This window comes from Watersipora subatra, chromosome 1 (assembly GCF_963576615.1).
Source record: "Watersipora subatra chromosome 1, tzWatSuba1.1, whole genome shotgun sequence".
Taxonomy (NCBI): Eukaryota; Metazoa; Bryozoa; class Gymnolaemata; order Cheilostomatida; family Watersiporidae; genus Watersipora; species Watersipora subatra.
Window position 1 is genome coordinate 3,870,611 of NC_088708.1, and position 27,824 is coordinate 3,898,434.

General features: G+C 37.8%; 2 protein-coding genes across 2 annotated transcripts; one reads left to right on the forward strand and one right to left on the reverse strand.

The window, feature by feature from the left end:
- Positions 1-4,120: 4,120 nt before the first annotated feature.
- On the reverse strand, positions 4,121-17,830 carry LOC137390377 (uncharacterized). The gene is made up of 13 exons (XM_068076732.1): positions 17,405-17,830; positions 16,313-16,454; positions 11,888-12,024; positions 11,487-11,622; positions 10,887-10,985; positions 10,570-10,721; positions 9,984-10,081; positions 8,658-8,742; positions 8,432-8,500; positions 6,195-6,296; positions 5,673-5,837; positions 5,173-5,268; positions 4,121-4,288 (listed from the first exon to the last, which is right to left on the reverse strand). The coding sequence occupies exons 1-13, from the start codon at positions 17,828-17,830 to the stop codon at positions 4,121-4,123; spliced, it is 1,875 nt and encodes a 624-aa protein (XP_067932833.1).
- Positions 17,831-19,136: 1,306 nt separating this feature from the next.
- LOC137409328 (ras-related protein Rap-2b-like) lies at positions 19,137-25,253 on the forward strand. The gene is made up of 3 exons (XM_068095556.1): positions 19,137-19,287; positions 21,993-22,166; positions 24,645-25,253. The coding sequence occupies exons 1-3, from the start codon at positions 19,215-19,217 to the stop codon at positions 24,989-24,991; spliced, it is 594 nt and encodes a 197-aa protein (XP_067951657.1). The 5' UTR covers positions 19,137-19,214; the 3' UTR covers positions 24,992-25,253.
- The last annotated feature ends 2,571 nt before the right edge of the window (positions 25,254-27,824 follow it).

The window sequence follows — 27,824 nt, forward strand, 5'->3', positions numbered from 1 at the left end:
TTTATTTTGGATAGCAATTGATACCTTCTCTAGCTATCTTTAACTATTTATAACTTATCAACCCTTTTCATACACTCAAATAATGTTGCTGACAGACTATAATGTAATAAATCAGAACACGCTGTGACGAAGACTAAAGCCTGGCCTCCAATAATTAAGGTCAAATGTATATGTTTAGAATGGCCTTTATTAAGGATTGCCAGATCTAATCTGCTACCATATGAATGTGTAGTTTAATTTACAGGCTTGGTTCAAATCAGTTTCTGATGCTGGCGGTTGACATAAAGAAAGCCTGTGAGCGTTATTGTTGAAATAATTTATAGAGAAGATTATAATCAATCCCCCTACCAACCTGTCACCGGTAGGAGTAGAACTGTAGAAAAATCTAGTTATTATGCAATAGCCAGTAACATAGTGAGGATTATTAAGTTTTTATTCTCTTCTCATAGAGAATATACATGTAGGTAACGGAGCAACAAAGTTGAGAAGCTCTCAAATACTTATGTTGCAGCAATTAAAGGATAAAGATTTATTTCTCATAAACATTTCTCTTTGTGTACCAAAATATAAAAACCTTGCTGAGGTTGAGCCAGCAAAATAAGACTATCTACCTACAAAGACTATATCCTATATAATATTTAGGTGTATGAGCAATCTTACGGAAAGGTTATATTTATTACATAGTTTTTTCCTTCTACAGGCAGCTGGTGGAGAGCTCTTGCAGTTTTAGATTGTCAGAGCATAAGGTGCTTACAAACCTTCTTATATTTCGATTTACAAACTAGTAACATATTAAGCATCACATGTTAGCCACTCAATTCTGAGCTCTTGGTGAGGGAGCAGTCACTTTACAAGGTCGGCCACTCAAGTCTTTCCTACGGCAAGGACAGATAATCCCAAAGAAGAGGCACAGGGAAGCTGGTACCAGTCGTTTGATCTCTGAAAACTTCATATTTGGTACTATAGCCCAGTTTCTTACAACCACTCCAATAGAACAACAAATATTTTGGTATGATAGCCCAGTTTCTTACAACCACGCCAATCGACTAACAAACGTTCACGTCTATGCACTAATTGAGGATTCAATAAATTCAGAGTCAGGTCTATTTCACTAGAGTCTAAGGTTGTATTTAAGCCGAGGAATAGAATAAGGTCACATTTAGGTCAAGTCCATAGCATTAGCATAGCATTAGCTTGCAACTGCTGATATATGATAACATTGTTTCCTTGTACATAGACTGGCTAGATATCTAATAAGAGTCTAAGGCCAAGAATTGTAATACTAAAATTTGATATTATCTTAAACATTAACTTAACTCTAATAATGTTTTATTTACATTGCATTTTACTTCTCACTAACCTAATATCAGTAGATAGAGCATCAATGGAACCAATGCTGTCACAACTTTCACCCTGACCTTCCCTTATTTCTAGTAAGTCAGTAATGATATTTAGCAGTAATCGTAGTAGGCTACTACGATTGCTTTTTAGTAGGAATGTGACTCACTTTTTGATGATGGTGCTTCTTTCTCAGGTCCTTCTTCCCCTTTAGCTATTTTATATGTAGAAACATATATGGTTTAGTTTTCTTCTGTTTCTGGTGAGATCAGAAGCTCAGGGCCGGCGCATCACTCAAGCATTGCTCAACACTTCAATATCGTAGTTATTATAGCCTATGCTGGCGGATCTCAACTTACATTCATTTCTACATACCAGCTTTTTGACACAAAATTTGAGCTATTGTTAGTCTCGATATACAGAGTTAAACCTAACATATGACATCTGGAGTTGTATTTAACATTGTAAATCAATGGATATGTAGGATATTGATATGGCAAGCTATGGATATGGATAAGGATATCATGGCAGATCTCCTTCAGATACTTTGGTTATGTGGTGCTCGAACAATGTTAAACAGTGCTTCATATTTTCCTTTTTAGTTATAAAATGATGGATTCCAAAAGAATAAGTATAAGTAGAAGTGAGAAAAATAAAGAAAGCAACTGCTTTCTTTAGAATAAAGGCAGCAAACAGTAGTTAATATATGAGTTTACATTTTAGATTTATCTCTTAAACAGGTCTATAAAGCTATCTGATATTTATTGTAAAAATTGTGTCAAGGCAAGAAAGTTTAAAGTTGCTCATTGATATAATCAAAGGCTAAAACTTGACAAATATAAAGATATATGCATATGTAAATAAGTTATGTTAATTTAAAGTTCACATGGTCTAAGTTAAAGTAGCACCTCTACCAACTCACTGTCTGTCTTCAGTATCCCCACCTCTACCTACTCACTGTCTGTCTCTAGTATCACCATCTCTACCAACTCACTGTCTGTCTCTAGTATCACCACCTCTACCTACTCACTGTCTGTCTCCAGTATCACCACCTCTACCAACTCACTGTCTGTCTTCAGTATCACCACCTCTACCTACTCACTGTCTGTCTCTAGTATCACCACCTCTACCGACTCACTGTCTGGCTCTAGTATCCCCACCTCTACCTACTCACTGTCTGTCTCTAGTATCACCATCTCTACCAACTCACTGTCTGTCTCTAGTATCACCACCTCTACCTACTCACTGTCTGTCTCCAGTATCACCACCTCTACCTACTCACTGTCTGTCTTCAGTATCACCACCTCTACCTACTCACTGTCTGTCTCTAGTATCACCACCTCTACCGACTCACTGTCTGGCTCTAGTATCACCAACTCTACCAACTCACTGTCTGTCTCTAGTATCACCACCTCTACCTACTCACTGTCTGTCTTCAGTATCACCACCTCTACCAACTCACTGTCTGGCTCTAGTATCACCAACTCTACCAACTCACTGTCTGTCTCTAGTATCACCACCTCTACCTACTCACTGTCTGACTCTAGCATTACCACCTCTATCTACTCACTGTCTGTCTTCAGTATCACCACCTCTACCTACTTACTGTCTGTCTCCAGCAACACTACCTCTATCTACTCACTCTCTGTCTCTAGTATCACCACCTCTACCTACTCACTGTCTGTCTCCAGTATCACCACCTCTACCGACTCACTGTCTGGCTCTAGTATCACCAACTCTACCAACTCACTGTCTGTCTCTAGTATCACCACCTCTACCTACTCACTGTCTGTCTCTAGTATTACCACCTCTATCTACTCACTGTCTGTCTTCAGTATCACCACCTCTACCTACTTACTATCTGTCTCCAGCATCACTACCTCTATCTACTCACTCTCTGTCTCCAGTATCACCACCTCTACCAACTCACTGTCTGTCTTCAGTATCACCACCTCTACCTACTCACTGTCTGTCTCTATAGTATCACCACCTCTACCTACTCACTGTCTGTCTCTATAGTATCACCACCTCTACTAGCTCCCTGTCTGTCTCTAGTATCACGAAGATGATAGCTCAATTGCCTATCTTAACTGTAAAGGCAATGTGAAAAGAAAACTTCTTTTTATTAAACATTACATTATTTATTCGGTCTTTCATGTAACTTTATATAATATATTGGCTTCAAAACTATATATATAAGTGTTTTTATTTCAGTTTTTGAGTTGCAAAACAAATTGAATGAAATACATTGAATTCTTGTAACAATTATATTTGTTCCTATCCACAGAGATGTCAAGATACAAAGCATATATCAGAATGTATAAGTTTGTATGTTTATGTTTGCCTGTGCATTGGTTATGGCAAGATATTGATTTTTATTTCATAGCTAGAAAAGAGTTGCCTCCAAGTCAAATATAACAGTAATAGCATTAGCCTAATCAATTATAATAACACAAAGTATGATCACCTGAGTAAAGTGATTCCATTGCTTTACACTCAAGAGCTTATAAATCTACAATAAATATCGCCAATAGATTAGCTACCTCGAAGTTATTCACATTTTACAGACATCTTAGGAGGGCTATATTTGCCTCTCAGTCAATGCATATTTATTGCATAAGGAATTCAAAATCTAAAGCTATTCTCACTGTATTGTAATAAATAGTCTACTTCACTTGCTTAGCTTATATTCTAATAAATTTATGTTGATCTTTTACAATATTTAGTTGGTGACTAAGAAATTTTTATCTGGCATGAAAATAGAGAGTGCGATGTAGTGCGGCTAGTCACAATCTATGTAGAATACTGCTGTATCTTTGTCACTCTCATGATCAGCATCAGGTGAGCTCCGCTCAGCCTGGTGAGATGCTGGTTCTGATGCGTCCGGATTATTGTTTTTATGTTGTTGCATGTAAGACTGGAGATATGTAAGCGTGTATTTGTATCCTTGCTGTAAAGATGTACAAGTCAGGAATAAGAGGCAACCAAACATGAATACATGTATCTTTCAATTTAAGTATGTAACAGTTTTGTAAACAATCGTAGTTTTGAGATGTATCACTGATGTGATTGGTCACAAATATCGGTGTTGTTCAACTACAACTTCCTGTTAAATTTTGAAGATATGTGATAAATCAAACAGATCAATACAATTTATCAATGAAAAAACACTAGAATATTTCAGAATATTCTAGTGCAAAAGAAAATCCATCAATTTGTATATATAGAAGCTAAACTCAGTAATAATAAAGAGTGTTGAAGGTGCCCATACAAGAGATGACAAGGTAACCAAGGTGCCCATACAAGAGATGACAAGGTAACCAAGGTGCCCATACAAGAGATGACAAGATAACCAAGGTGTTGACCAGCTTAAGGAACAATTAAAAAACCTGGATAACACTACAACTCAAGTATAGAACCCGTCCTATCTATTATACAATGATGTTGAGAATTGTTAGCTTTTGTATTTTCTAGAAGGCTATTAGCTAAATAATATATTGTAATATGATTAGTTAGATACAATAAATCATTACAATACTATACAATCACTTTAGTACATGTACTTCAAAGTTTTATACAGTCACCCTGCTTCCTCCAGAGAACATCATTTCAAATTGTTAAATGACTATAATTAGTTTTGTGTAAACAGTATCATTACATATACAACTGTTACAGATAAGTAGACTGTATATATGGTAATGAGGTTAATAAAGTCAAGTTTTTACTTATAAAGTTGAAATCCTTGTCAGAGCTTTAAACATAGTCACTCATATTGAAGATTAGCATAAACACTGGGCCTAGAGCTCACAGAACCCTAAACATCACCTTTCTCACCTGCATTAAAAATATCTTGTCTTCAGTGCATATTTCAAAATCTAGGAATTCAACGTAGTCTGTGTTTATGTTGACCGTCCGAGTCAGATCCTCATGCTATGAAAACAAAAAGGCTACAATGACCAAATGTCCCAGCGCATACTGTCTTCTTTGTTTTTCAAATTCATGTTACAAACTGCTGTAATCTCTGCAACGCAAATAATGCTGATGTTTTTACTTTGAGTGATCAAGAAACTTTCTGCTTTTTTTCTAAAACTTCCGTCTTTCATTTTTTCCATATTACAAATTAATAGATTATAGATTTATATAAATACCTATATTAGGCTTGATTTTTGTCTCTGATGAGAGAACTCAATATAAGTCTAGTATTAACCAAAAATATACGCAGGAGTTGTGCCCTCCTACTTCACTACAAAGCTAGCTCTTTTCACTTAAAACCTTTAAAAGGCTTTCCTAGTGAAGCAAATATGGTCTGGGTAGATTAAATGAGCTACAGTTACCTTGATGAAGCTACGACGAGCAGCCCGAGTCACATTCTTTTGAAGTCGTTGCCAGAACGATGTGAGGCTACTAATATTTTCACTGGCTATCATGGCCTCCTCGAGTAGCCTATACATATGCAGTCCATGACTGATAAAGTAGTCATCTAACTCTCTTGGACTTATCTGTCACATAGAGAGCAAAAATACTTCTACCATTCAAACAATTTTACGGTAAACTGGAAATGGTTTGTGGATAAAACCTATGCCCATTCTTTCGCCTCATTGAATGCAGCTTAGTGCCATGCAAAAGCACTTATGTAATCCTATTGTCCAACAAGTCAAAGTGCTAATGTAATCCTATGGTCCAACAAGTCAGAAAATTTTTTCTACTCTTATAACCTTACTCGACAGCACAGAATTTTGCAAAAGGGAAGAAAGAAGGGGCGGAGACAGGAAATATAACTTCTCGACAGCCCGACAACTCTGACATATCCACAAGTGACAGTGATATTTCTTGTATAACAACTGTTTATTTCTTACCAAAGTTGACTCTGTTGTTGATGTCGGTAGTTTCAGCAGCAGAGTTTTTGCAGTCATCTCTTTACCGAACAGTATCGCTATGTCATCATCAGTGAGATCATTCTGTAAGAAGATTAAAATAACAAGGTTTACTCACTGAATAAAAACCATAAAATACAGTACATACTACATACCATATATTAACCTACCATACATATGTCTGAATGGACTAGTCACCTGTAATAGATAACCTTGGAGAACACATCATGTTCTATACCTGAGGCTACCAATGCCTTCTTTGTATCTAATGTGAGACGCGTTGAACAGATAACTCCATATTATTTAAATGGCTATCTTTTACAATATATTAATGGGCTACAGAGTTTAAATACAGATTCAGAGATATTGAGATATCGCTATATTTCGATAAATCGTTTTCGAGATATGCAACGGTTGACAAGTTCACTCTAAATTCACACTTAGTTCACTCTAAGTTCACTGTAAGTTCACTTTAAGTTCACTCTAAGTTTTGGGATTAGAGTTCAGTTTAGCTTGTAACTATTTGCAGTCAAAGAACAAAAAATCCTTTATTTAATTGGACGAAAAGAGCTTTAAATAGATGCGTAGATTTATGCACATAGAGCTAAGCTGAGATAAGAAATCTCTCAATGAACAAAGAACAAGGTGGTTGCTATAATCTGCACAGCATTGTATGTACTCATTAGTTACATAGCCTCTGTTTTTTAGTTGAGCTCTTTGCTGTCATGATGGCGCGTAGAAAGGCTCAATGTAGCTATTGCTCAACTTCAACTCCCTTTATTAATTAGCCACAATATATAATACAACTTATCACAGCCCATCCTGCCAATGCTAATGATTGGGATATGAACCTCCCAGGCATTAGCATTGGCTGAGCTGAGATGAGGAATAAACTGAGCAAGTTTTAAAATAAACTAATTAATCTTTGCATGTTCTAGTAGTTTCTCATATAGTTGTTTTTAAATAACAAACTTATTGTTTTAGTCATACCTAATGAATAAAATGAACAGTATTTATTAGTAATGAAAAACCAAGGTAACCATGCTCGGGGCATACAACGCACAGTGTTATGACAACATTCACTGTATATACATGTAGAAAGATTTAGGTGGGAGCATGATAGACGCTGACATGCCCTTTGCTTATTTAATGACCTCAAACAAATCACACTAACAGATAAGGATGGCAGCAAAGTTTGACAGCGCACCTACAGGATATTCTTCACGTGAGTGCTGCATGCCTCAGTTGAGGTAGAGAAGCTAATCAACTACCACTCCAGTGACTGCATACTGCGAGTTTAGGGAGCTGTTATGATCAGCTGCCAAGCAAAATGCATAGAGGCGAGTTAATGATAAACTTTTTAAAAACCTTTGTAGATTCTATCAGAAAATATCGGTATTTTCCTATCATTGGCGATTGTTTTTGATGTTCAAAGTGATTCGAGCGCCAGGATGCTTCAAGATTAAAATTGATAAAACTTGATCGAACTTCAAACGCTCAGCTCAAGTGAAAGTGCAATTATCACGTCTATAGTAGCAAAGAAATTGACAAAATAGAGACGTGTAACGCTGCAACTTGAACACAATAGCCGATACCAACTATAGCAACAATAACAGTAAATATTGACACCATTTTACACATATCTTTCTTGTGAGCTTTTTAAGCGCGATCAAGTTTTGTCAAATTTAATCTTAAAACGTCCTGGCAGTCAGATCACCTCAAACAAAAAATAATTGCAAATGATAAAAAAGTACCAGTACTTTCAGATGAAATCTACTCAAGTTTTATGTAAGTTTGTGTTTAAAAAAGGCATTTCGGCATTCCCAAAGCTGTGACTAAACCTCTGTTAATATAAAACGGTACAAGATAGAAAAAATGTTGTTCAAAAGTAGATTTGCGAGTTTGGTGTCTTTAAAATAAGTGCTATTTTAAATAAGATGCTCAGTTGAGGGAGTGTGCTTAAAATCATCTATTTGAGTGCCTTTAGATCGTCAGAGTCGCTCAGATAGTTCACTGACCCGCTCTGATATGCCATCACGACGGTGTATGACACTCATTCATCACTACAGCTCATGGATTAATCTAACAACTAGAATAGGTACAGGTCAACTAGTTCGCTGTGGCACCAGCTGCTTGTATGTAGTCGATAAGATGCTGCGGATAGCTTTAAGCATTTTTTATCTCCCTGGCTAGACCAGCGAGTATAGTGCAACTCTTACCTGTAAAAGGGCATCAGAGAATGAGGTAGATCTTACATAGCCATCATCATTTGAGCACTGCTGCAGTACCTGCAAGCACAAGTACCGCATTTGGTGAATCGGAAACTCACCAAATGTTGATATTGACATGAGTCTAGTTTTTAGTACAGGAACAATGAGAAAGTTACGACTGGTAGATAAGAGTTATGAGCTATGAGAGACAAAAAAGGGCTGGTGTTTAACGCACCTTGAAAAGTTTAAGAAGAGAATCACGCTGAAGACCCTGTGCGTTCGCCGCGCTGTCTAAAGATCTTAGACGCTTCATGCGTTTCCTAGAACAAAAAACAAGTGAAACAGTCAATATATTTTATAGGTCCCATCTTTTTCTACAGTTTAATATTTATATGACTTAATCTGAGTAGAGTTACACACAAATCTAAATTGAGTAGAGTTACACATAGATCTAGTCTGAGTAAAGCTACACATAGATCTAGTCTGAGTAGAGTAACACATAAATCTAGTCTGAGTAGAGCTACACATAGATCTAGTCTGAGTAGAATTACTCATAGATCTAGTCTGAGTAGAGTTACACATAGGTATAGTCTGAGTAGAGTTACACATAGATCTAGTCTGAGTAGAATTACTCATAGATTTAGTCTGAGTAGAGTTACACATAGGTCTAGTCTGAGTAGAGTTACACATAGGTATAGTCTGAGTAGAGTTACACATAGGTCTAGTCTGAGTAGAGTTACACATAGATCTAGTCTGAGTAGAGTTATACATATGTCTAGTCTGAGTAGAGTTACACATAGATCTAGCCTGAGTAGAGCTACACATAGATCTAGTCTGAGTAGAGTTACACATAGATCTAGTCTGAGTAGAGTTACATATAGATCTAGTCTGAGTAGAGTTACACACAGGTCTAGTCTGAGTAGAGTTATACATAGGTATAGTCTGAGTAGAGTTACACATAGGTATAGCCTGAGTAGAGTTACACATAGGTCTAGTCTGAGTAGAGTTACACATAGGTCTAGTCTGAGTAGAGTTATACATAGGTATAGTCTGAGTAGAGTTACACATAGGTATAGTCTGAGTAGAGTTACACATAGGTCTAGTCTGAGTAGAGTTACACATAGGTCTAGTCTGAGTAGAATTACTCATAGATTTAGTCTGAGTAGAGTTACGCATAGGTCTAGTCTGAGTAGAGTTACACATAGGTATAGTCTGAGTAGAGTTACACATAGGTCTAGTCTGAGTAGAGTTACACATAGATCTAGCCCAAAGGTGGTTTGTTCTAAACTTTGAAGAAGCAACTAGCAGTGAGTTTACCCTTTGCGTTAGCAGCGTATACAAGCGTACTGTTTTTGCCTTAAGGCAAGTTACTACATGTAGTTAACTTCTAGAAACCTTACAAAGATTTGTCTGCTCATTATGAGCAGCATTCACACCAGTTGAAAGGATTGCTTAATGTGAGGAGATAACTTCTTTTAGAGGTTGTTTATTGTTCGATAATTATAAGTATTCCATGACAGCAAGTCACAAGTATGACGTATAATACAATCGATAACTTCACCTTGACAGTTTGGTGTCAGGTCTCGAGAACAAGTGGATGCCTGGGATTGCATCTGCTGGCTTCGCGAATCTATCATTGAAGAAAGCGCTGTTAGATGTCTACAATATAGCCCCAAGCATATGCAGTGTTTCATGTCTTACATAACGCTTGCTTTGCTGTCCATTACTAAATACAGTAATACAATACTGGATACTATGTCGCTGCTGGTTATTAGCTAATGGCATTACTATTACTGCTAAGAAAGTAAATAGACTGCAGTCATATAGGATTGAAGACAATTCACATAATGCGCGGAAAGTAAGCCAAATCTTAGTTTTCGAACGAGTATTTGTATGTAACTTTCTTTAAAATGTTGCCCTTTACAAATACGCATGAGGGCTGAACCTCTAAAAAAATTTTTGTTAAGGAGAATGAACATTTCTGATGTGATTTGACATACACACTTCATGTAAATCTATATATATTATTGTAACATATATAAAGTATGGCAGGAGGTGCTGTGTATTTAGACGTGATGCCTGACAAGCAAAGCATCAACTAGAATGCTAATGATTGTCATGCAATAAAATATAAAGTACAAAATAACCTGTGTAAACCCCAAAGTTTTACTGTTTCTTCCGTTAAATCTGATGTCAGCGTCACAGAATGTGCTAAGAGATTCCACACTGCAGCAACCTCCTGTTAGCTTTCCTAAGCCGCTGTACAGCGCGTCCTTGGGGTGCATCGATAGCCACCAGCCTGTATCATAGGGTTTGAGCTACATTGAAAATATTGAGCAATGCAGATTTTGTTAGCTGTGGTTTCAAAGCTGTTGGTGAGAATACATGCTATTCTCAATCTGCTGAAACTTCACAATACTTAATTACAACACTTACTACTGTCCATTGAATTATTATTTCTTACCATCAAAAACATAGATAGGATAGTTGCAGATTACTCCACCATCAATATACATATTTGAGTTTCCGTTTGCATGCAGCATGCTGTGGGGTTCGAGAACTCCTGTATATAAATAAAAGAAATAGTTCTTTTGCCTCTGTTAACCCAAGTGAGGTGACTATGTTTAATCAAGCACTGGTCTTTCATCTGAGACCTGGGGAGTTTGAGCACTGAACTAAAGATCTTTGCCGTTCCCAAAAACCATAGATATATATACCTATCTTATATATCTATGCCAAAAACTTATATATCTATGCCAAAAACTCACTTGTCTGCAACTGACTTGTGTTAATTGTTGCCGGTATTTGGGCAAGTCACATTGGATGTGCAGATGTCACTGCATGCAATGCTCCAATGACTACTGGAATTACATACATACATGCCAGCACTATATACACATTGATGTATACGTGCACATACATGTATATACAAAGCAACAATTGCAAGCAAACAAGGCCAACTTTCAGTTGCTGTACATTTGCGACTCATGAGCGATGCATGAATTTTGTTGGCTTTTGATTGGTTTAGCCTGTGTGACGGCTGCTCTGTTTTGCATGAACCTACCTGGCACAGATATCGACATACGAATAGCTTTCCGTACAGAGAGATTTGGAGTCGTCTTTGGGTGGCAGTATTCCTCTCGACCTGTGTTCATGTTGAGTATAATGACACAGAGCTCTGTGCCAAATCTCTCATATACCTATCAAATGAGACAGGAGTTCTCTAACACTTTTTTAGAATTTACATAAACAAACATGCGTCTTTTATGACTATATGAATTGACTGAAGCTAACTGAACAATGATTTTGTAACTGAACAATTGATTCTGTAATATTACAGTTGTTGAATTTTGAAGGTGCTCTAATCGCTGCATATGTGTCATCATATGACAATTCGTGCTTTAGTTTGCTACCATATATTTGGCAAACTGCTGTAGTGTTTTCTAGTTAAAATTATAAACTAACTTGTTGGAAGGTTATATCAGGATCCTGGGTCTTGACAGCGAGACAGCGGCCATACCAGTCATAGAATTTCTTGCCAGGGTTGAGACCGAGCGTACCAACAAGCCGAGGCAAGAAGCACAGCAGCTCAAATCGGCTGTCTACAAGCAGCAAGATTTGTTAAAAGTTGGCAGCAGCATATTGTGCTGCCTTATATGGCCCTAAACACTGATGATTATTTTAACCTTAGTGTTTTAGTGTAAACAGAGAAGCCAGTAAGGACCGAAGGAAAAGGGAGCAAAGAGAGTTATGTAATACTTGTGTTTAGTAGTTACAAAGGTGATACATCTATGAATCACTATACATGTAACTACAACTCTTTTTTGTTGTTTATATGAAGCTGGGTAAGTGATTTCGATTAAATTTGCTAGATGAATGAGCCTGGCAAGCAATGGATTCAGTCCTAGCTAAGTTCTGCTTGTTACAAGTCAGTATTGTCAATGTTTTAGGTCAGACACACATGTCTATGAAGAGCTGCTCACCAGCACCTCTAGAGTAACTTGTACCACACTATAGAGTACCACACCAGAGAGTACCACACCATAGAGTATCACACTATAGAGTACCACACCATATAGTACCACACTATAGAGTACCACACCGTAGAGTACCACACCATATAGTACCACACTATAGAATACCACACTATAGAGTTCCACACCATAGAGTACCGCACTATAGAGTATCGCACCATAGAGTATCACACTATATAGTACCACACCATAGAGTATCACACTATATAGTACCACACCATAGAGTACCACACTATAGAGTACCACACCATATAGTACCACACTATAGAGTACCACACCATAGAGTACCACACCATATAGCACCACAATATAGAGTACCACACTATAGAGTGCCACACCATAGAGTACCGCAGTATAGAGTACCACACTATATAGTACCACACCATAGAGTACCACACCATAGAGTACCGCACTATAGAGTATCGCACCATAGAGTATCACACTATATAGTACCACATCATAGAGTATCACACCATAGAGTACCACACCAGAGAGTACCACACCATAGAGTATCACACTATAGAGTACCACACCATATAGTACCACACTATAGAGTACCACACCGTAGAGTACCACACCATATAGTACCACACTATAGAATACCACACTATAGAGTGCCACACCATAGAGTACCGCACTATAGAGTATCGCACCATAGAGTATCACACTATAGAGTACCACACCATATAGTACCACACTATAGAGTACCACACTATAGAGTACCACACCATATAATACCACACTATAGAATACCACAATATAGAGTGCCACACGATAGAGTACCGCAGTATAGAGTACCACACTATATAGTACCACACCATAGAGTACCACACCATAGAATACCGCACTATAGAGTATCGCACCATAGAGTATCACACTATATAGTACCACATCATAGAGTATCACACCATAGAGTACCACACTGTAGAGTACCACACCATAGAGTACTACACCATAGAGTATCACACTATAGAGTACCACACTATTATAGAGTACCACACTATATAGTACCACACTATAGAGTACCGCACTATTATAGTTTTGCACCATAGAGTATCACACTATATAGTACCACACCATATAGTACCACACTATAGAGTACCACACCATAGAGTACCACACCATAGAGTACCACACTATATAGTACCACACTATAGAGTACCACACCATAGAGTACCACACTATAGAGTACCACACTATAGAGTATCGCACCATAGAGTATCACACTATATAGTACCACACTATAGAGTACCAAACCATAGAGTACCACACTATAGAGTACCACACCATAGAGTACCACACTATAGAGTACCACACCATAGAGTACCACACCATAGAGTACCACACTATAGAGTACCACACTATAGAGTATCGCACCATAGAGTATCACACTATATAGTACCACACTATAGAGTACCACACCGTAGAGTACCACACCATATAGTACCACACTATAGAATACCACACTATAGAGTGCCACACCATAGAGTACCGCACTATAGAGTATCGCACCATAGAGTATCACACTATAGAGTACCACACCATATAGTACCACACTATAGAGTATCACACTATAGAGTACCACACTATTATTATAGAGTACCACACTATTATAGTGTATCACACTATAGAGTACCACACTATTATAGAGTACCACACTATATAGTACCACACTATAGAGTACCGCACTATTATAGTTTTGCACCATAGAGTATCACACTATATAGTACCACACTATAGAGTACCACACCGTAGAGTACCACACCATATAGTACCACACTATAGAATACCACACTATAGAGTTCCACACCATAGAGTACCGCACTATAGAGTATCGCACCATAGAGTATCACACTATAGAGTACCACACTATAGAGTACCACACCGTAGAGTACCACACCATATAGTACCACACTATAGAATACCACACTATAGAGTTCCACACCATATAGTACCACACTATAGAGTATCACACTATAGAGTACCACACTATTATTATAGAGTACCACACTATTATAGTGTATCACACTATAGAGTACCACACTATTATAGAGTACCACACTATATAGTACCACACTATAGAGTACCGCACTATTATAGTTTTGCACCATAGAGTATCACACTATATAGTACCACACTATAAAGTACCACACTATAGAGTACCGCACTATTATAGTTTTGCACCATAGAGTATCACACTATATAGTACCACACTATAAAGTATCACACTATATAGTACCACACTATAAAGTACCACACTATAGAGTACCACACCATAGAGTACCACACTATAGAGTACCACACCATAGAGTACCACACCATAGTGTATCACACTATAGAGTACCACACTATTATAGAGTATCACACTATATAGTACCACACTATAGAGTACCAAACCATAGAGTACCACACTATAGAGTACCACACCATAGAGTACCACACTATAGAGTACCACACCATAGAGTACCACACCATAGAGTACCACACTATAGAGTACCACACTATAGAGTATCGCACCATAGAGTATCACACTATATAGTACCACACTATAGAGTACCACACCATAGAGTACCACACTATAGAGTACCGCACTATTATAGTTTTGCACCATAGAGCATCACACTATATAGTACCACACTATAAAGTACCACACTATAGAGTACCACACCATAGAGTACCACACTATAGAGTACCACACCATAGAGTGCCACACCATAGAGTATCACACTATAGAGTACCGCACTATAGAGTACCACACCATAGAGTACCACACCATAGAGTATCACACTATGGAGTACTACACTATAGAGTACCACACTATAGAGTACTACACTATAGAGTACGACATCATAGGGTAATACACGATAGAGTACCACATCATAGTATTATTATAGATTGCTTCTTGTAATATGATTTCTAGTTTTGTGGCTATTTAAATAGCAGACAATACTAGTAACTGTAACCATGTGTACCATGTTACGTACGTTACAAAGGAGAGCATATTTAATGTTCTGAGAGTGATAGTATAGGTTTTCCTCTTCAATCAACCTAATTATCATCTATACTATGGTAAAGATGTTCTCATTTTCTTGATTTCAAAGTTTTGTAGTATTTATCTTTACGCAAAACTTAATTACAATAAAAATTTATTTCAACTCTTCTAATTCTGTTTGAGATTTCATCTACGGCTTCAGAAGTGGCTCAGGAAATCTTAAATGAAATAATATCAGTTTACTAATGATCATTATGTTATAATATAATTTATTATAATAATAATTATAATCATTATATAGATTATATCATCAATCATCATGATATCAGCTAGTCGCACTTGCATACAAGGATGTTTATAAACTTGGTTAAAACACAGAAGTTGTTGATGAGGGAAAATGAGCTTAGTGTCATAACTTTGTGCATCATAAAGTGCTAAGAATTAAAGGGATTTTGTAAAACCTTGTATAATAGGATATTTGTGCATTATAGACTAATTGCAAAGAACTGTGAAAATATGAAACGAGCACAAAAAAAACAGCGGCATTTTTTGATAGGGCAATCTGCTTGCTCAGAAATCTTACCATATCAGGATTATACTGTTATAAATATTATTGTCATTATTTATTGTTCTTATATGCACCATGTTATACTGTTTGATACAGCGTTGTAACACGTAATGTAATAATATAATATATTGTGTAGTACTGCATTACGTTAAAATACATTACATGATAATCTATCACATTATACGGTGCTGTTGTGCATACATATGTTATTAGAGAATAATATAGGTAGCCTACATATTTACATATTGCATTAAGCCATGGTATAAGTCAGATATGTTTAAGGCGGTGAGCAGTACCTCTGATGAATATGCTCAAGTCTTGCAGATACAAGGCAACCAACTCATCAACACTGAATCCTACGGACATGAAACCGGCAACACTGGCTCCGATGCTTACTCCAGCAAATCTTGTCATCCGAATGCCTGCATCTTCCAGGCACTGCAAGCAAATTTTTTTATATTAAGTAGCAGATATTCGGTATTGCTCTGGCCGGCTTGCATGTAAATTAGATTGATAGTGGGCTGTTGCGTGTAAACCTTTTCAGCGAGACAACTTGTCTCTTGCACATGAGATTCGTGGTTAAATATAAAAGTGGTTGCAAAACACATGATTATCAGAAATGATAACTTGAAAATGAAATAAATTGATTTTACCAGGTTTCATTTAGCTAGTGTTGTATTTTTGAAGCAATGTTTTGATTCAAGTCCATTTGGCATACCTTCCTATTTAGTATGTGCTGGACAAAAGACTGTAATTGGAATCCTTCTAGGGGTACAGGATGAGCCCGTAAAAACTTGCTAGTTGTTCAGAAGGTGTTCAATATATTGACCGCTAACATTGGGAAACAGCAAGAGGTTAGCTATTGTGCTAAAGAAACAGCATGTGTCTACAATCAATACAGGCACCGACGTAGCCGAGATTACAAGCTTTTGTTGGCTTATCCTTCTAGGGAGCTGAGTGATTTTGATCAGCTGCTAAAAGTGACGGCCAGAGTATATCCTTTGGCTGCCACTGGCATGAGATATCAGAAGGCCAGTGGTGGCTGAAGATAAAAAGCTAAAATACAAAAAGGCTACTGAGCGCGTGCAAGTGCAGTCGAGCAAACCTTTAAAAAGAAATGCCTATTCAGACATCATAGGAACTAAGGCTATAGACTGCTCAGGCTGTAGAATCTAAACCAGAAGAAAAACTAGCAAGTGCCATGTGAAACTTGTGTCAGCAATGAATGTTACAGATTGATTCAGTAGCGCTTGGCTATTGTCACCCAGCCAAACTGGAATATATTACAGTTGGCTAGCTAAAATAACAATCTATTCTACAGCGCAGCTGTTGCATAACCAGTCAGAGCAGGTAGGGATTATTAAGTAAATAAACTTGACCTGACCAACCTTCAGCGCGCCGATATACGCTATTCCTTTAACACCTCCACCTTCAAAAGCTGCATTTTCAAAAGGGAAGTCAAATGCTGCCATCTCGTCAACTTTTGGTACAAATCCAGCCATTGTGAGGTCGGACAAGGCCCTAGACTTAGCTTCAGCCAATAGGTTTATAGCCTCTGTATGAGAGATACGGTCATCCGCTAAAGGCAGAAGTAAAGTTTCATTTCCACATGTTGCTGTTTTGTCTGACTGCCAATGTTCAGTGAGGCTATTGTCTGCTGCTCTCATGTTTCCATTCTGATCTGTTTCCTTTTGCTGCCTCTGGCCAAGTTTGCTGTCTCGAGACTCGTCATGCCCTGAGCCAGTTGAGTTGTTGCTAAAGTTAGATTCCTTCTGTTCTTGTCGATTGCAGGTTCTAGAAAGGCGCGAGCCCATGCTGCATTGATAAGTTAAAAACTGGAAGGAATATGTAGCGCATTACGAGGTTCCCCCTGGCTTCACATGTCTCCTAACACAACGCGTCTCCTGACCCTAACCATCGCCTGAGTATGACAGAGAGAAAAAGATGGGTGATTATTGATACTGTGAAAGGCATGAGAATCCAGATGGCTGCGTAAGTCGGTCTATTGATTGTTCACAAGCCAATAATCACCGTCTCATGCACAATGCTATACACAATCCTAACCATGCACCGCACTCTTCTCCAATCGTTCATCACTCTTTTCTATTTGTCTAATGATTGAAAAGCACAAGAGAAAATATTACCATAAATCTCACCTCAAGCGACCTTTTTATAAAATATGACTGGCATTCCTCTGTTTCATTTTTTACATAATTAGGTACTTGTATGTATGTATAACTTTTTATGGGCTATCATCAACAAAAAAATGTTTCTCATTAAATTCCAAAAATAAAAAATTCTGCTTCTCGAACCAATTTATCTACATGGTAAACCCCAATTCCTGCCCTCTACCTCTACTAATTATACTAAAATTATACTCTTATATGTTGTTTGTGGTCAATATGTCTTTGTAATCTTTGCAGAGAACCTTCAATAGGTTCTTTTGAATTCATTCTATAGCAATGCCAAGGGCTAAGTTATAGGCAATGATAGGATAACTCCCAAAACCTATCAAAATTTGTTTCCCTTTGTCTATTTAAGCATTCATACTATCAATCACAATAAGAGTAAGTAAATTCTTGCATCAACATACCAGTAATAATCATGCCAAGCTTTCAGCATGTTTTTAACTATGAATATACTGATAGCTTCCTCTCTTCACTGCCAGCGATGTTCTTTCAGTTGTGCTTGGATGCTTAATCTGTCATGGTAGATGATGCAAGCATAAGGGTGTGGGACTAGACTCGACATATGTTATCACTAATCTAAAAGCAATACAGAATATTCAAGTCAACCAAATACTTTTTTACCTTGACTCACTTTCCTGCTGTACAGCGCAGACGTGCACATGTCCAGACTCTCAAATAACCACTATCATCCAAACTTCATTCATTTTAATTGTTATCAACACAAACCTTGCTGATTATACATTGATAAAAGGTAACCTATGTTCTATGCATGCATGGCTGAATACACGCATATCGTTCCCCACCCGTGTCTATATAAGTATTTCAATTGATTTTCTAGGCAAGGAGGCAGCATAAAAGCGCTGGCCAGGCATTCACTCAGCATTGACTATAGAGCAGCATGTACGGCATGAGGAGAGCTGTCATACAAGGTCTGACTGGACAGACGCACTATAACATCGTTCTCCTCGGGGATGTTAAGTCTGGTAAGACAACTCTTGCGCATCAGTACATGTTCAACACAGTCAGGAACAGCTACAAGCCAACTGTAGAGGACTGCTACATGACGCTTGCTCAGCTGCCTAGTAAGTGATACAAAACACTACGGTTTCAGGTATAAACAATTCAGTGACAATAACATTTACATGCAAGTAAAAAAATCTAAATGCATCACATTCAGTTACAGAAAGTATGGTACATGTATATGAGTTACAGTAATTACATGTATATAAGTTACAGTAAGTACATGTATATGAGTTACAGTAAGTACATGTATATGAGTTACAGTAAGAACATGTATTTGAGTTACAGTAAGTATATGAGACAAGCATGAGAATAGGTCTACTGAGCAGGCTATTGTAGAATGTTAAAGGGAGGTCAGCAGAAGGCTCCTTACTTTTCTTAGTATGTATCAATTATAATAAATTGAATTGGAACTTTTTAGATTATTCAAATGTGAAGGACAGTTTAACATGGTCGGGGGACGAGTGTTGCATGTTTGAGCACCCTTAATATTGCCAACTCTTGTGAGAACGCTTTATATCGAAAATAGGACCCGGTCTATGCTGAAAATAAGACCCAGTCTATGCTGCAAATAGGACCTAGTCTATGCTGAAAATAGGACCCAGTCTATGCTGGAAATAAGACCGAGTCTATGCTGAAAATAGGACCGAGTCTATGCTGAAAATAGGACCGAGTCTATGCTGAAAATAAGACCCAGTCTTTGCTGAAAATAGGACCCAGTCTATGCTGAAAGTAGGACCCAGTCTATGCTGAAAATAGGACCCAGTCTATGCTGAAAGTAGGACCCAGTCTATGATGAAAATGGGACCCAGTCTATGCTGAAAGTAGGACCCAGTCTATGCTGAAAGTAGGACCCAGTCTATGCTGAAAGTAGGACCCAGTCTATGCTGAAAAGCAAGTCTGACATTTTTACTCGGATATGTTTTCCAAGACAAAAGCTTACAAGAAAAAATAACTTTTTTTGCCCACTTCTAGCTTTTCATTAAGAAGCTACCCGCTTGAAAATAGCAGATTTCATATGTACTCCAAACTAAACTCACTTCCGCTAGCTCCTGTTTTACGGTGCAATTACTTAGATTTCGTCAGCATCCCTTACAGTAACAGGACTTGCTGGTGGTTAACCAGCTCCCCAAGGAAACCGCTCAGTTTATCTGAATTTGACAGACTATTAACAAACAAATTTAACTAACCTAAAAAACTGGTAATACCTTCTGCGAATGTTTGTTTTGGCAAAGTTAAACCAGCGCAGCTAGCAACACTGTAGTAGATCCCAAAGATTACAATAAACATGCATGGTAACTATCACAGTTAGTAGCAAAAACTTAACAGTGTGGAGAGATCGTAAGCCACCTGAATCTGTTATCAAGAAGTTTCACAAGCAAGCGTGCTGACTTGACGACATCACGTGCTCGCATACTGGCTCAACAAAATTTAGCATGCTGTCACCCAACCTCTCCCTACACGACCTACAATTTATAACCGACGAATAAAGTCAAACTCAACTCCGTGGGGAAGAAGACAGCGCCAGAGGGTGTGTCAGCATCTCTGAGGGGAGCATCCCATTGACTCTGAGAGTAGGATTGGTCGACAGGGCAAAGATCCCATTGCTAACCATATCACACGCGTGACTAATCAAAAAGTTTTTTCGAAGAATCTGCCATGGTTTGCAATATTCGGAGGCTGCAAGACATTGATGTAGTATTAGCTTGCTACTATACAGCTGTTAGTGACGGCTTAGAGCACTGCAGTTGTCTCACGTCTTTCCGTGACATCAAATGAATTGGAGTAATGTAATTATAATGCCTCATCCAACATGGCTGGAGAGTCACTGATCAGTAAGACTGCCAAACAGTCTCTTGGTAACCTCGAAGAACAAGTTTAATGTTGGCTCAAATGCAGCCGGATAGTTCAACTACCACCATCTTCTTATAACTCCGAAAAATTCACAATTTTGTTTTTTCAAGAAACGAATTTAGACAGTGAAAGATTATTTTTGTAAAAATTCATTATTTTGTAGTGGTAAAGCTGAGAGGCTGTATCATAGCTGTAGGAATTGAACTCGGAGTTTTACCTGATGCCGACATTAACCAAGGAGTGTGCAAGCAGAACTAAAAATAGTTTTTTCATATTTTCAACTATATTTTACTGGTTAGCTTTTACACTCTAAGTATAAGGTACATATAAAATACATGTATATATATATATATATATATAACATGCATAGAGAGGGCGGTAGGCAAATATAGCTCTGCACTAGAAAATCAGCATCACGTGAGGGAAATGCTTCCGATTACATCATAAGCGGCACTGCTATCCAAACAATTAGTGATAACGCTTATCACTCTCTACGCTTAGAGTACTAGAGAGACCATTGGCTAACTATTTATTTTCATGCAGCGTATCCAAGCAACAATTGTACACTAAATTGTATTCGTTCCATAGGACAAGCCTTCTTCCAAAGAATTCCTCAATCGGTATTTGTTTTTGTTAGTTCAGATATTAATGTCCCTTCATTTACAGTATAGTAACGGTGTTCTAATCAGCTGTTAGCGCAACAATGACTCATCAACATTGTCAACAAAGGCCTTAACCATATAAAATACATTGTTCTGGAATGTTCTGCACAATAGCTCAAATATTCTTTACACATTTCTCAACGTCGCCTGCTGCTACAACTTGAAATGGTTAACCGCGTCATTGAACAGGGGATTTTCAGTGTAAAATAGAGAAACAGATTGTATTTTATAGGCATATTTCTTGTTTGCAGATGGCAAGTATAAGACAGTGAACATTGTTGACACAGCGGGCTCTATGGAGTTTCCCGCAATGATTGAATTAAGAATCAGATCTGCGACAGCAGTTATCATAGTCTACAGCGTGATAAGCTCTGATAGCATGAACAGGGTGAGCGCCATAAAGAAGCAAGTGCGAAAGATACGAGGTGAGCACGATAGCTTTAGAGACCAATTTAGAGACACATAGATGTTTTTGTTTCTTTTGGCCAATGATTAGGACTGAAAGGGGCAAAGAGAAAGTTTAGCCAGGAGAGGCAGCATGGCATGCAGATCTGGCAGCGCTCAAGGCCAACAGGGATCACCCACAATTTTTCAATAGCCATTGTTCTCCTATGCATGACGCAGAAGGGAGGAGACGTGTCCACATATACATGTATTCGACGATAGCTTAAACTAATAAAACTCAAGCTTCAAGCTTTCTAGATGAGCAACTCGATCCCCTGAACAAACATTGACTATCTTGTAATTTATTAATGGTTATTCATGATACCATTTTGGCTGCAAGATTTTCTCGTAGCATGTTCATTACCATTGGCAGGATGAGCAATCATGCCAGTCTAGACTGTTGTTTTCAGGTAAACCAACATTGGGAACCAAATATTTTGATTTTAGGTTGCATCTTTTCACTCAAACTGTCTCACGGCGTATAAACTAGGGTGTTGGATTTTAAAAACTAAAGGTTGATGCAACTTCACGGGTTTTTTATTTTTCGTAGTCCCCATTAACCTCGACACTATATTTACCAGTTAGTAACTTGAGACTAGCTGACGTACATTCTGCAAGAGTAACTCTTCAATGCATGCAGGCAACTTGTGACATAGCTTGGATATATAATTTGGAGCTCACAGGCAGTTAAAACATTTTTAAGCCATCACTTTAATAGAAGCTGCTTCTTCTGGCTTCTTCGCTGACTCTACAAGCCAGACAGTGGCATCTCTTGAGGCTGTTTAATGAAGCTGTCGGCTATCAGGCTAGTCAGTGCTCAATGGCTGTTAAAGAACTGATAATGGTTGTTAAGGAAGTCACCATAGTTGTTTAACAACTATGTGGCACAGAGGTGACTATGGTTGCTTGGGCACTGATTTGATTGAAAGGGTAATGACCTTGGTTGCTAAGGAAGTGACCATGGTTGCTAAAGAACTGACATTGGTTGCTAAGGAACTGACCTTGGTTGCTAAAGAACTGAACTTGGTTGCTAAGGAACTGACCTTGGTTGCTACTAAAGTATGATCATTACGCATTCTACGCTGTCGCAGAAATATCAAACTAGAAGTGAGCTCATCTAGTTATAATTTTGAAGCGGTGAAAAATCAATGAAGATAATCCGATAATGAATTATATTATTTGGAACACTGGGTATTGGCTGGCATAAGCTGCCTCTTAGCATTCTGTTTAGATTGCGCGGCGGATGGAAAACTCAGTGGGGAATGGTTATTCAAGCGACGATAAAATTTTTAATGTTTGGGACCAATCCTATGGAAATTTGCTAATTATAAAAATTTCTTCACTTGAGCTGCCAGTCGGTAGAATAGCGGACCAACAATCTTGTGGAAAAAACAATCCTGCCGAGAATTCATTTTCTCTAAATAGACTAAGCTAATCATGTAAGCAATGCTGATGACTTGACATCATAGGGCCAACTCATCGCGCTTCATTCTCTAGACGGATATATATATATACATAGACTGGAAAACAAATTATTCTGATATGCCTGTGACAATTAGTCTATCGATGCACCCAGTCTCTCGTGCTGGAAAACATTCTCAGCTACTCCGCTTATTTATCAAACATTGCTGTCTTTAACAAGCAGTAAAACATTTTGAATTTACGAGCTAACAACAGATATCCATGTATTTCTTTAAATGTGAGTGTCTGAATCTATCCTGATCACTGTACAATTTAGCTAAGCTTATGACACGCTTGCTGCTTATGAAAAGGTTTGTAGCCTGAGAACCGTGTTGCAAGCAACGTAATGTATTTTTATGATGGACTATCAAAGCACCAGATGCAATTTGGTTGAGCTCTACTCACTTTATTAGCAAATGACCTGTACACCACTTCTCACAGGAGTTGTCTTCTATAGTTGTTTTTCTACCTCATTACTCATCTGCTAGCAATCAGTGAGTTCTGCCTAGCTGTACCTTACCAGGCCCGGACACAGATGATTTCATCTTTGCTAGATATTTATAGACCGAGAGAAAGAGTTCATGTGAATATGAAGGGTGAAGTTGGGTTATATATTCTGCGACCAAAATGGTAGTAGATCTGTAAATGTTATGCAATATCAAAATATTTTGCGTTGGGCTTGACAGCCTAATAAGCTTCGCTCCTACTATATACACAGAAGACCTGGTTAAGCTTCAGAAATACAACAGGGTTTGACCTAGCCTTAGGTGTAAGATGACCAATCATCGCACTGTCATGCCATTACGCGCGGAAGGTGTTTAACATCTAACAACAATGCCTCTGAGCTGTACCAGCGTCCGATAATCAGCCTACACTTACTCCCATTTAGTTGATCTAGAAACTAGACCATAATTAGACAAGATAGTATATAGAGATTGCTATAAGTGTCTAGTAGTAGCGGCCATGTTCTTACTCCTGTATGTTGTCGTATTTTGTAGAGTATGATGAGGTGCCAATAATAGTCGTTGGAAACTTGAAAGGGTCCAATCAGGAGAGCCCTCTTTATGAGCGGGCAGTCAGTGAAGCACCAACTGATGATTCCTGTCAGCATATGTTTAAAGAACTATCAGATTCTAAGCATTGCAAAGAAATTTTTGAAAAGGTCATTCGAATCTGTTATGAAAGCAATACCGGACTAATACAGGTTTTTAATTCGCAAAAAGACAAAACTGATCAGGCCGACATTATTCCGAGAAAGAGAAGTCTATTCTCATATTTAAGCTTTCGCCGTAAAAAAGGTGATAAATCTTTGGGCAGAGTGAGGTCGGCCAAGTCGATGCTTTGAGGTCCAAAGAAGTGGTAGCATTGATGACGAGCGGCAGGAAAAGGATGCTAGGCCTGTTCTGTGAAGGATGACAAGCAGGAACGACCAGAGGCTATCTCTGCATATAAGCTAAAAGAATCAATGGCTTCAAGTGCGAATAAGGAAAACCTACATTGTTTGTTGACGTAATGATAGTGACGTCCAGGTTGCTTCGAGTACGCAAAAGTACCCTTCCTCTTTTAAATTTCTCTTGTAATACTGAGCTATACAGTCAATAAATACTAGCAACTTAGTGTAACATCTCTGCATCTTTTTTGCTGAAGCAATTGCGTTACACTTCCTAGAAGATAGCTAATGATGTAACTCTGGCTGATTAGCCCGTTAATAACCTGCAGGAAAATGTCACTGCCCAATACAGCCATACAGCCATCGTATACTCAGGATGTTAAAAGGAATAGTCATCACACTTTAGATAAAGTTGTCTGACCGAAGTATGATGTACAAATATAAAATAAAGAGTATATACTCAGCAAGGGTTCCAGCAATTGCTACAAAGTACAATTGAAATTAACCTTCTGGTTGATTCCGAAAAAAGTATTATGTGTGAGACTAAGCTGTTAGCACGAATGATTAAATATTGTTATGATTTCAACATCACTATTTTTGGAAAGTTTCAAATAAGGAACAATAGTTATCTATTTTTTTAGCATATTATGCTAAAAATTACTTTCATTGAGAGTCGTTCACTCTTTGGCAAGCCAAGGATGAGTAATCCCAAGAGCACTATTGTCATTGCTGGTCATGGAGTGACATGATTTATATTCGGCCTGTTCTGCATATTTAAAATGATGAATTGAGAAATATGCTGTTAAAGTTTTAAACTCAATATATTTAAAAGAGTAATACATTTTTAACTTTTATATACAAGAAAACAAGACACTTATAAGATAAATGAAGTAGAAGAAGGTGTTGAGCTCACTAAAAATAACCATAATCACTAATTTTTTACATGTAAATGCTAACTTGTACAGTCTCTACTTGAGTTATCTACATGTTTATAGAAAGATTGGATAATAATCAAAAGTCTATGCTATATATTGAAATTTCTTTAAAGGTTGACTTGCAACAAAATTCACATTACAGTTATTTGGTATCAAAAGATTCACCATGTCTTACTCTGCTGTGTAGTAGGTGCTAGATATGTGGAAATGTGATTACAAGCTTTTAAAAACTCAAAAACGAAAAGCCGCCGTAGATTGGAATCAGTTTATTTCTCTGACGTAGTCATTACATTTGGTTATTGTTTTGTCACGTGATGTTCTCACGTGAATTGAAAGGCCAATGAAAGGGTCAATATAAAACTTCCCATAGCACTAGTTTATGACAAACATTTCGGGTTTTATCGAAGACCCCGTATCAAATATAGATGCTCGCTACTTTACAGTTTTGTTTCGGTTTGGTCTAATCGTCTAGTCGTAATCTGATCATGTGACCCATACTTCGCGAAAAATTTCTGTAGCATTTTTCGATTATCACAGGTGACCAACAAGCTCGTCATGTTTATCAGACAATGATATGTACTCCTTCGAGTTAAGGTTAAAATATTAAACTAATTTTTACGTTAGATTATAAGATATCAGTGCTGAAAGTGACAGCATTACAATGACGATAAAATAGACACGTAAGAACAATGGACATGGTTTTATTGAATGCGTGAAGTATATTTGTGAAAATATTTTGACGGATGAGGTTGCATAAAAGTGTAAACATAAGCCATATTGTTCAGTTACGTCCCATTTGAGCCGTTTTGGAAAGAGATTCTAATCTACGGCAGTTTCATGATGGCTGCGATTAACTTTTCATTTTTGAGCTTTTAAGAGCTTGTAATCACATTTCTACATATTTTGCACCTACAACACAGCAGAGTAAGACATGGTGAATCTTTTGATACCAAATAACTGTAATGTGAATTTTGTTGCAAGTAAACTTTTAATAATGTAACCTGGAATTGATGAGTAAAATCTATAAGTAATTTTAGTTATAATCACACATTTTTGGAACTGGGTGTTTAGAGGTATCACCACAAACATATCTATTGAATATATGTGTGTCACATGACCCTAGAGAGTTAAATATGTGTATGACATGACCCGAGAGAGCTAGATATGTGTGCCACATAGCCCTACAGAGCTAGATATGTGTCACACGGCCCTAGAGAGCTAGATATGTGTATGACATGCCCCGAGAGAGCTAGATAAGATCACCGGCTGGGTGCTGTCCCAAGTTGCGATGACTCCGATGTAAAATCAATAGCTTGAGAAGAGTTACCTCATTTTCACAATGCTGTGCCAAGCCTCGATACCTTATGAATGCTAGAGTAGACACGACAGTTATAGCGATTTTAAATTATCACACAGCGCAACGACCCCTAAGAGACCAAAGATAATGTTGCAGCATATTGACAGGCTACCTTAGTAATATTACCATTTAGCGTCACAATAACCGCCTCATCTCCTTATGACTTCGCTCCATCTGCCGATGACCTTGAAAATATTCGAGCAGCAACTACGTAAAATCCAAGATTTATTTAGTTATGTACATTCATAAGATTCCTAAAATACTTTGTCTCAATTCCTTGTCCGCTTTTTAATAATTTCATAAGACTGAAGAGTGTAAAATTCTACTTTAATCATTTTGTGTTGCAACTTCAGCAAGTCATAACCAACTAAAACAACTTGAGGCAAATCACAAAGCTATTATAAAGATTCGTTTCCTCTCAGTTTTTGTAGCTGTGAGCTGGTTTACGCCTCCATAGAGAGGAAAGCAACCCACGGGTGATGCGCTCACGCAGTGG